The sequence below is a fragment of the Amphiura filiformis genome, chromosome 5 (assembly GCF_039555335.1).
Source record: "Amphiura filiformis chromosome 5, Afil_fr2py, whole genome shotgun sequence".
NCBI classification, from domain to species: Eukaryota; Metazoa; Echinodermata; class Ophiuroidea; order Amphilepidida; family Amphiuridae; genus Amphiura; species Amphiura filiformis.
In genome coordinates, this window is record NC_092632.1 from 47,027,204 (window position 1) to 47,039,364 (window position 12,161).

The window sequence follows — 12,161 nt, forward strand, 5'->3', positions numbered from 1 at the left end:
CACTAAAATGAACACGCGCATGATGAAATGTGAGCTGGATATGGACAAATAACGTGATTTACCATTGTGATTTTGGCACACGCAGAATTGGTGTATTGTTCTGTTTTTGCCCGCAACTTCTGAGTGGACCGGGGAAACCTAAACCTTGGTCTGTGAGCTGTAATATGCAAATTGCTTATGACCACGTCAGACCTCGGGCGATCAACTATTGTTTGACCTCAACTTTTTTTTAGTGGGTGACCCATTTAAAAAGCTTGAGGCTTCATCAGTGCCATGTGAGCAGGCCCTTAACAGCACTGTCACAACCATTTATGCTAAAATTTTACCATCAGTACTTTTGACCTGGCATAAATATTGATAGTGGACTATTACTGTATTAGTGTTTTAACCAATGTTATCAAACATGCATCATTCACATACTTATCAGCCTTATTCTGGATTATTTTCTCATTCAAAGGATTCATCTGCTTTACATGAGAGACTACACATACCGAAGAGCCTACAGGAAGCATGGAATAATGACCAATGTGACGTCTGTGCCACACATGTGAACCAGTTAAAACAAGAGGCTGTTTCCATGGTACAGTCGTTAGAGGAAGCGCAAGCAAACAAGGATGGATCGTCAATAAATAAACTTTCCTCACTCATGGGATCACGGGATTTAGCCTCTCTTCAACGCTACCTCTATGCACAACACTCTCAGAATGGGAGTCCGTCGCATCATCGCAGCTCGCGGCATCCGGGGCCAACGGCTGGTAATCGTCTTCCGCCACCTCCGCAGATACCTATAGCAGTCCAAGCACAGCAGTATTTGGAAAAGACTTTAGGAAGTGCATGGTGGGCTCATCCAAAACTCAACATGGCTTTGAGTCAATATCAGGTAAGAAGAAACTTTTTTTGTACTCCTTGAAAATTGATCCTTTTTCATACAAACTATTAAAGATTTGGAAGAAATGTCAAAGTTGATACTCTCATTTTATCCACCTCAGCTCATTTGATGTCAGCAGCCAATGTATTTGGCTGCTGAGACACTAGAGAAAGTGGTCAAGACTATATAGTAGAGATTCACCAGCGATCTGCTGGAGTTCCATGTGACACAGTTACATTACAAGCACTTCATGTAGACCAGAAATCTGGAGTGCGCTGGTTCAATACTCACCGGTTCTGATTTCTTTGCTCTCTCATGTTGGTTCACTCGAACTTTCCTTTCTGCTCAAATACTATACATTTTGCTTACCTATTGACCTAAATTAAATATTTTATTTCAGTCCATCAGTGTTTTCATGGAAATTGTATTTATAAAAATCTTTTAGGAGCGTGTTATGAAGAATAGAAAAAATAGACAAAAATAATTTTATATCAGTTTTATATGATTCAAAATCTTTCTGATAGTCACTGTGTCTACTTGATGACCACTGATTCCGCTTCCAGCGATTACAAAACAGGAGACAACCCATACAAATCGTGTGCATTTCACAAAATCCACTACATAAAAAACTTTTGAAAAATGGATATCCTTTTTAATGATTATCCATATAAATTAGATTGAGCCTAGACCTGCTACCCGTTTAATGACTTTTTATATAAAGACAGTCTCCAGGTATATCAATGCAGTTAATTCCTAGCATTGAGGTTTGGCTTGTAAACTTTTAACAAACAAAAGGATCGTCAGAGATGATTGAATAAGTTGACCCTAAGTTCTCCTAACGATTTAAGCCCTACACGCACGGTTGAATTGTAAATTTGAGCACCATTTTCGCAAATGCATTTTAATGAATAGGTATTATCTAAATGATGGGCTTGTATATGCTAGGAATCGTCTAATAGTATGTCATTGTCAGACGGGCTATACAATTTGAGCAATTAAAGTTGCCAACATGATTAATTTTATTTTGTTAAGAACTTTTATGCCCACGCATTTACTTACTTGAAAATATCAAAATTAAGAGTCAGAATTACCAGCGTGACAAGAAAAAGATCAGCATTATATGTTTTTGATGTAGAAAAGTGAAAAACTGACTCTCCAAAAGAGTGAGAAGAGCAAAAATTACTCCCAAAAGAGTGAAAACAACTCCTAAAAGAGTGAAAACCACTCCTAAAAGAGTGGAAACCACTCTTTCAAGGGACATTACTAAGTAATGTCCCGTATCATATAGGCCTACTTTGTAGTTTTCACTCTGTTACGAGTGATTTTCACTCTTTTCAGAGTGATTTTCACTTTTTTAGGAGTGATTTTCACTCTTTTAAGAATGGTTTTCACTCTTTTCGGAGTGATTTTCACTCTTCTCACTCTTTTGGAGAATGAGTTTTCACTCTTTTACATGAAGAGAGTATTTTATTAAAGGATTGACAGGTTTGTTGCAAAAGCTTCAAGCCACCAAAATAAACAAATGTCAGCAGGAAATTTTATGAAAGATATTCCGCCCTGTATTATGTACATTATGTTGATGGTAACAAAGATATCAGTAAACCAGTTTGAAAAAAGCGATAATGTGACACCCACAAAAACTTTTTTTAAATATTCTATAATTTCATCTAGATAAATATACACCGTTTTTGATTCTTGATTCTTGTGAGCATTTCACCACATGGTTCAACAATGAAAAACTTTCCTTGAATATAAAATTTCACAATAATAATTTAAAATTCTTAGTATTCCAATTAGTCTAATGAGAACTATTGAATATTTAAAAGATCCCCACTCAAATCAGCATACCAGTCAATACCAGGAGGGATATGAATATATTAACTATCAGTGTCCCACTCATCAAGTCCGCATTTATGATATTTGATAGTTGCGAACACACGACCTGAACTCAGGATAGTCCTGTTCTGAATCTTGCCTGAAAGAGAAGTGTCATCTCTTGTATTGACCACAAGTGGACTTCCTTAATTTAACCAGTCATACTTACCACTTAAAATTGATAACACAAACAAAACCTGGTCTTACTGCTTTTGTCAACCTGAGTAATGCGGTGTTGTGTTATGCTGTCTGAAGTGTTTAAAGTGAGTCTGTTTATTGTTGTTTTAACCTGTAAATTTCTAACAAAATGCCATTTATTTGATATAAAATTTGCAAAATTTGTACAAAGATTGGTTTTAAAATCAAAATTACACTTAAAGAATAAAACAAACATTTGGTTTTGGTCAGAGGTTCTTCAAAGTGTGCTAAATATTTGAGGTGAAACCACCCGCGGCAATATTTGCCCAGGCCAGCTTGCGTACAGCGACCGTGCTCTAGTTTTTATGGAGATCACGGGGAGTTAAAAATAGCTTAAGGGGAGGATAGTACTCCGTAGTAGTAACGTAGGATGATGCTGGGAGATTGACAGATGGTAGGCTATTCCGATAACCCAAGTACCCTATGATTCAGAGGATGAATTATAGCTATCCAACAAACCATTGCACCCCTCCTCCCTCCTCCCTCCCTCCCTCCCTCCCGCACGTAGGATGATGCTGGGAGATTGACAGATGGTAGGCTATTCCGATAACCCAAGTACCCTATGATTCAGAGGATGAATTGAAGCTATCCAACAAACCATTGCACCCCTCCCCCCTCCTCCCTTCCTCCCTCCCTCCCGTTGCAAAAAAAGTAGATGGAGAAACAATTTATTTGCATGAATTCTTGCTGTGATAATAATTATTGTGATGCTGATAAGGGATCCACCGTTTCTGTTTTTTTTCCATCATTCAATTTCTATGTTTTGACAATATGCGCATGACTTTAAATGTACATGTAGGTCCAGGGACTTTTAGATTTTTCCCTAAATCTGAAAAAATGCTTTTGGAGCCAAAAATATGATTTACACTGTGAATAATGCAATTTGATATTTGTATACCATAATGCCTAGACAGGAAAATTAGTGCTCTAGCACATTTCCAGCATACTATTTAGCGTTTTTTTTGCAGGAAATGGTATATTTTTGCGCTTTTTGGAAGGCTTAATTTGCAAAATCTAGCAGGCCTAGTTTGACTGAAGGATTGAACAAAAGACAAACAAAAAATAATATTTGGACCCATATCTAAACCACAAGACCTTAAGTTATGTTGCACAAGATGTAAATGAAAGGCCCTAAAATTTCACCTAAAATTTCAATTCATGTCATCAAAGTATATTTTCATGGTAATTTTGCACGGCATCATGGGAAGGCAGTAGACCAAGTTCAACTTATGATTCATGATCAATAATCAATGGATTTTTCAACTTTTTCTAATCCAACATGTTTATGCAATGTAATTTGCGGCAGATCATTATCAATAATCTGTATATAAAATCTTTATCGGCTAGACTTTGTTTTCGTAACATCGCAAATAAAAACACTCCTTTTCAGATCAATAATGCCAATTTCAGTTTCACTCCCCATTTTTCTTAAAAAGTAGTTCTACGCTGATAGCTTTGTTGGTATAGTGTTCAAAATGTGCTGCATGGTTTAATTTAGGTTGGCAGGTAATCTTTATGAATCGTTCTGCCTGGCTCAAAATTATTAATTTGAATCTATGGGGTATTGAGATATATTGAGCCTTCTGGATGCAAAAAAAGATGAATGATAAGAAGAAATAACACAATTAATCAGTTTAATTACATCATATAAATAACCCTTAAGAAAACCTGTCGTAGAATTTGACATTAAAATGGCAGGTAATCAAATCGAAAAGAAAAATATATCAACAAAATGTTGCTTCACTTCTAGGCAAGCTTAGCTGTAATTAATGCTCATGAATTTATGTTGCATACATGTATACTGTAAATGTGTTTATTTTCGCAAGTGCAATGTTTCACGCTTTTCCGTCGATTTAAAAAAAATATTTTGCTTGTTCTTCAATTCACAAATTTTGAGTTTTTGTACATGACCTATACATAGGCCACTAAATGAACATAATCACCCATTGTTATATTCACACATTGTTATTTTCATGGTAGTTGTGTTGAGCGTGAAAAACACAAAAATTAAGTTCTGCAAAAATTAACATTTTTACAGTCGTAGATTTACAAAGAAGGATTGATTTCAAAGTCACTATTTAAAAATGAACAAACAAAGCCAACAGTATACAAATACAATGATCTAGGATTAAGTCACCCAAAATGAAGCAGAGCTAGCTTCACGGTTGCTAAGGCTAATTAAAGGGCCACTACCATCATATGACCCATGTAATTTGTTTATGCTTGATACCAACAGTAAATTAACTGGAATTGGCAAATTAACACTTGTTAATAGAAACAAGTGGCATCCTTGTTAAAAGTTCATAAGCATGGTCTCATCTCGTTAGACTCATTTTCTACCTACACTTGACTACGTATAGATAACCGCACTAAAATGACTAACATTGAACATATGGCAGAGTGAAGTGGCTTCACTTAATTGCAAAGAAATTGGTGAAGGATCAGGTCTCTGATTTGATCCGTTGTTGAACTTGAATCAATTTTTAATTTGATCACATGGTGTACTTTACTTTTACAGGTTATGCAGAGGTGAGTTGCTTTTGAAGCACCAAGGCTAAAACAATTGATTTGTTTAATTAAAGCTTGTTGCGTAAGTCCATCACCATTTTGTGATCCTTACACTAGGATCCACAACATGCTCATCTATCAGGGGCACAGTTCTTAAACCCCAATACATTTGTACATTCATTGAATGACCTTTAAAAATTTGGGTACAAAAACTCATACTCTGCAACTTGAGGACTCAAATTTTGCACTATGATTATGTAATTGAGGTTATTGGACTATGCCATTGGGATGAGGCTATTGTGGTCCATACCTGGGTCCATAGTGTTAGGAAATAGTTAAAGAAGTAGGACACACAGCCTTCCAATCTAGGTTGCTAAAGTAGTAAATGGAGCAATATAATCAATACATTTGGGTCTGAAATAAACTGCCATGGCACAAATACATCTTTTATGTTTTAGCACAAATGACATGCCCCTTCCTTCCTCCTAAAAAAGAAAATAACCAACCAATTAAATGCAAGATCATATATGAGAGCTGCTATAGGAACCAAATTGGTTGTTTACATAATTTCAAAAGTATACCTGCTTGGTAGGAATACAAGCATTTTTCAATCATGTGGGATACATGTTAACTTTGTGAATGAAATGTTCAACTCTGAAACCCATGTAAACAGAATGAACATGCCCCTTAAGGCCAGAGTAATGGAAGACACATTCGTCTACGATCGAATTTGAGATTTTTGATATTTATCAACACTAAGATGTATTCTTTCACTTGAAACTGATCAAATACAACTTGCTAATATTTATTCGTATTTTTGCTTGATTTATTTCACTCTTTTCAACTCTAAAAAGTCACATGGCTCAAGACAGCTTAGTAAATTGGCGGAAATAATGAGTCAGAAATGCGCGAATGCGAAATATTGTGATTACGCAGCGATGAGCGTCGCAAGGACGTGCACAACTCGTATGTCTAACGCAGATGTCCAACGCAGTCAAGGCGCATTCGGTATGTTGTTAACGCCAGCAAATGTGGTGTAAACAAAACAAAAATTTGCAGTCAAAATGCCACTTAGATTTTTTAATTATTTTGAATTTTGGCGAACTGAAAGTAGACATTATAGATTCATTGGTGCAAAAAGATGCATATTTAGACCATGCACAAGATATAGCTTTTACAGGTGTGAAAGTCTTACCGTTTTAAAATTTAAGGACGTTTTGTGCATAATTTTGACATTTTTTTACTAAAACGTCGATTTCTCAGAGTTCACTTTTGACAATATTGTGCGATTTTTGTGACAAGATAACTCGAAAAATATGCAAGCAAAGGGTAAACTTTTTGCACTATCCTTTAGAGGACATCAAAGTCTAGGGAAGGTTTTTTCATTTTTTCAAAATATTTCTTTTAAACAAAAATATATACCATTATGTGCAAATTTTAGCTTAATAGAGTGACAAAATGACTTTTTTCACATGTTTTTTTCAATATTTCGAAAAAAGAGACTAATTTCAAAAAAATTAAAAAACCTTCCCTAAGTTCATGTCTCTTCTTCATGAAAAGCTAACTGATTTTTTTCTAAGTTGTCACAAAAAAATTGGGGTAAAAAAGTGATTTTTTGTGATTTTTTCAAAAACTTGAGATTTTTGAACAAATCTGACGTCACCATGGGATTCCTTAACTCATTTCCTTTCCTAAAATGTATAGTTTTATATACTTTGGACATACAATTCAGAAATAATGAAGCTCGAAAAGGTCCATGTTCTCTCCCATTACTCTGCCCTTAAACTTGGCCTTCTTTTGTATACCCTATAGCATAATTTTTACAGCTCAGATCTTAACCCTAAGATCTAATCCTGAACACAATTCAATAAATACAAACATCATCTTGGAACTATTTTCAAATACTTTGTCATTCATTCCGCAACTTCTGAATGCACATGATGGGTCTGATAAGTCTCATTTAGTCGTCAGCATTAACACGTAAGTAAACCTATGTCCAAGCCTAGCATGTCTATAGCTAAGGTATAAGACTATGTGTGAAGGTGTAAGACTATGTGAAGGTGTGCGACTATCAATTTCAATGTGATAAAGTGACTCAGCCCCATTTGTCTTGATCCATATATTTCCTAGAAATATATTATACTACAATGCTGAGTTGGTAGTAGACATTGTAGAGAGAAATATGAAAAATATTGACAGAGTGACACTAAGAGATGAAATGTCAAAAATATGTCATCAAGAAAACCATACAATTTATCTGTAGTAAAATTACTGATGTAAAACACCCATTGAAGTTGAAGACTGAGAAATATGATATTCATTATGTGAAATATGATCCTCAATAAATGAATTATGACAGGTATCAGTAACACATAAAACACTTCTATGATCAAGTCTCAGTACACCTTGCTAGGCCGTTGAACTTTAATGATGTACTAAGTTTGACACTTAATTAAAATGTTAACGATCTACATAATCCGCTGAAGATTATTTACCAAGGTGTGCGCTTTCTGCATCCTCCCTCCTCATAATGATCTTTTTCCTAGCAATGATGACATTCCTTCTCCAGTTTTATTTCTCACCTAATAATGAAATTCCTTTGATACGATTTTACCTGTGAATTATTCCATTAATTTCTTCACCTGTAAGCCATTATCAGTGGACCGTTATGATGTATTTCTACATTTATTAATGGAAATAATTTATAGATCAATCCATTTTGCTAATTGATCTGCTGTATTAAATACTGTATTCTGTCCATTTGCCAATATTAATCAAAAGGTTGTACATCATCGGCCATTGACCTTTAGCTCATGGTTGATGAATTTGGTCATGTATTTTTGTAATTTTGTTTGTGTTTTTGTTGAGATGTTTGTTCAGATGGTGACCATGAAAACAAATAAGCTTGGGATGTATGGTTGGGTGGAGCAGTGTTTGAAGCCATTTCATCTCCAGCTATTTCAATGCTTTCTACCCCAGTGCAGTGGTTGGGTGGAGCAGTGTTTGAAGCCATTCCATCTCCAGCCATTTCAAAGCTGTCTACCCCAGTGGATGGGTGGAGCAGTGTTTGAAGCCTTTCCCCATCTCCAGCCATTTCAATGCTATCTACCCCAGTTATTGGTAGCCCTACTAGTATAGAGCCTTTTGACTGTGGTGATCCAAAACCATGCTACAAAAAACCTGGCTATATCCAGAAAACTGCTAAAACCAGTGACTGTTAATTCCCCAGAAAATTTGGGTGAAGCGGTTAGTGGGTTTAGTGACAAGTTGTTCCAAAGATAAATTATATATATCTTCCATTATAACTTGTAGAGGCTAGAAATTTGACCTCAAATGGTTATATTAAATATGGTAATATTTCACTGTTCCTGTCTAACTTTAGTTCTATATGTATACTACTGTTCACAGAAATTCAATTGATATTTTAAAACGGTAAAAAATAGGTCCTGCATGATAAAATAACAATTGATTTTTTGTCAAAATGTATCAATAAAATATGCAAAATGATCTGTCCATTTTTTTATTTATTTTTTCCCAATTTTTATTTTACGGCTATTTATTGTGTATTTACAAAATACAAAATAGGTCACAAAACAAGTGTAACGTTTTATAAGTAGGCCAAGCATATAGTAATTGGGAGTATTCTAGTGTTAGAACCTTTGCAGAAATATTTTTTCATGTACCTTTGTTACAAGATCCAATCCAAGTGGGTGGTATAAGGCTAATTTTTCACCAATTTGTGCATGTTGTTTACCATTTCCAAGTTCATCCAGAACCATGATACCTGTATAAATGGGCTATTAGAAACAAAACACTGACCAATTAAGTTTGGTCTAGTTTTCTGAACCATTTCTTTCTTGGGTTAACTCAGAAATATTTATTGTCCTCATCCTCAGTGGCAACACCAGAAATTTTTGCTGGATGTTAGAAATTAAGGTTGCAAGAAGGAAAAGTGAGATGAAAAAGGTCCACATTTTGGAAAGAAAGCCCACTTTTCACAAAATCACCCCCCCTTGGAAAAAAGTCCACTTTTTCAAAATCAGCACCGCACAAAAAAATCCTGCGTACGGGCCTGGGGAGGATATGGCATTTATTGCACAAAAGTGTTACTGGTATTATTAATATTAAGAATACTTGATATTAAAGTGTATACAGATACATTCAGGCATACATGTATATCAAACTTTGATGAATCAAAATGTAACGAGACAAAAGTGATTTATTGTCCACTCAATTTTAAGTAGGGATAAAATATGCTTCTCATCTTGACAAATAATGGTAATTTCTGTTGGTTTTGTTTTAGTATGATGAGTCAACCATTGTAATTGCCCGTTACTACACCAGTTTTACACACATTTTGGAATCTATCGCTGTGGGTGGTAGGTTATTGACCAAACACGTAAACCTGAACTAGCGGAGTCTCATTCCGTAACATTAACCCCCTGAGCACTACCTGCCGATCTAACATTGCATCTGATTGGTTAAATACATGATATCTTCATTTTAATCACCAATCAGAATGGAGCTTTGAAAAAATTCACCCCAATTTTTTGTGTGGTGAAATTATTCTAACAATGTTGCTGATTGGTCCAATTGATAATGAAAACTTTTTTTTGGCCAATCGGCAGGTAGTTCTCATGGCGTTAAGCTATGGTATATGATCTTGCGATCTTTTGTCCATGATACCTGCACTGTTTGAAAATCTGAGGCCAAAGTGTCAAAAGTGGTTCATTCCGGATTGCAATTGGTTTGCGGTGTGATTTCTAGGCTAATAAGTTAGCCTATCAAGTTTATATACATTTCTATGCAGAGTCATGAGTGGGGGAAGTGAGGATGAGTAATGTGCTCTGGGGATCTATTACGACAAATACAATGGTTAACCAGAGATGGTTTGATTTACGTATCCAGGGGGTCGCTACTCCATACCAAAGATGTGCGCGTGCTTGCAATCGAATCGGCCAATCAGCGAAATGATTCTCAGGTTGTGTCAACATTTTGGTGTGGAATTTTGCACATTTTGTGGCTGTGTTGGAATTTCTGTCGTACCATATGGAAGCATTCAATATCTTATCTCATGAAAGAAGGAGTATTATATTTCAGAAAAATTATACAAAAATGAAGTCTTATATTGATGATTTTCAAATTGAATTTTTGATAATACATAATGATCATATGGCAGTGGCTGTTGGATTTATTTAGGAAGTAAATTGAAATGCAAGGTCTTAGGTGTTTGAACTCATCTTCTCTCCAGTGGTTTGAATACTACAGATAGATGGTCCCATACATCCTCTATGAAAAGGTTAAAATAACACAAATTTAATACTCCATGATTATGTTTTTGAGCATTCTGGTATTTAGTATTTCTATTAAAGAGGGCATAAAGTTATGTTTGTACACAAATCTTGGAATATGACCTATTAAAATGTTGTTTTGTTATTATTTGCTTAGATTTCATGATATCTATAGACATGTTAGAGGATTGGCATTAACTATATAGTGCCAAAGCATTACTTTCCATTAACCCTTTGCATTGTAGGACAGATTCTAAGGATCGGCTGTTTGTGACTGCATAATATCTTTAGGGTGCAAGTATTCACTGTCGTGGTGTGACATCAAAATTGATAGTTGCCAGGTCAACTGGTTCATGATGTCTGTGTTCGGAACCACAATCAAAATGATCTCAACACAAAGTCAATGGGTTGCTAACTGGGATTGCTAACAGGTGTGCAAAGTGCAAACCAATTGTGAACCAGTAACACCCTAAAGGTATGCATGTATGACATATTCACCAAGACAGTGAATTGGGGTACTCTACAACATTTGGACTTAACTGTAGGCGTACAACGATGTATGGACATGATACCAATTGAGCATCAAGTTGACGGAATGGAAATATTAGTTTTCCAGGAATTAAAGATAGCCACAAGTTTCCCAGCAGATAATACATCAACCCAAATGAATTGATGGATGATCACCATGCAAAGGTAGTATGATTACTGCTATTAATCTGCTAAAGACAGAGGAACTAAATATCAGTGATCATTTGCTTGCTTATATAATGCCCTGTAATACTTACTTTTCACAGATTTTAAAGTTCACTCTTCTGCAGCAACTATCTTTCATAAATTTTAGTACACAATTTAATAGGTAGCTCTGCCATTTTTTTTTTAATTCAGTCTTTTTGGTAGATGCAGAGAGCCCCTCAACATACCCAGGATCATTTCTGATTTGTTTTAAAAAATGGGGAAATAACCAAAAAATAATATTTTGTTTCCATTTCAGTCTATATTTAGATGGTAAATATCCACCATTTCAGTAGTGTAGACTGAAATGAATTCAAATAATTTTTGCCATTTACTTCGTGGATACTGGATTGTGTATTTTTTTCCGCAATTAACAAAAATCAAAATGACCCCAGCATTTGCATTAAATGATTGAGGGACTCCCAGAGTCCATGAAAAAAACTCAACATTTGCTAATCACTCAGTTTACTTAGTATAAATGCTTTTTGACATATAGCGTTATAATCAAGCTAAGTCAGACCATCTTTTTTATCCACCAAACCACTTCAGGAGGCTTCAGGAAACTCACAATTTATTGAATTCACACAATTATTTACAAATGAAGATTTCTGCGTATTTGAATAATATTCACCATTCATTTCTCACAGGATGAGTTTGTACTATTCTTTTCTGTGTTCAAATCAGTCGGC

At 35.2% G+C, this 12,161-nt stretch overlaps 1 protein-coding gene across 1 annotated transcript in view; it reads left to right on the forward strand.

Moving 5' to 3' along the window:
• Positions 1-12,161, forward strand: part of LOC140153247 (uncharacterized) — a 244,178-nt gene that overhangs the window by 96,697 nt on the left and 135,320 nt on the right. The window contains 1 exon segment of the mRNA XM_072175942.1: positions 458-880. Within this exon segment, the coding sequence (XP_072032043.1) occupies positions 458-880 (423 nt within the window).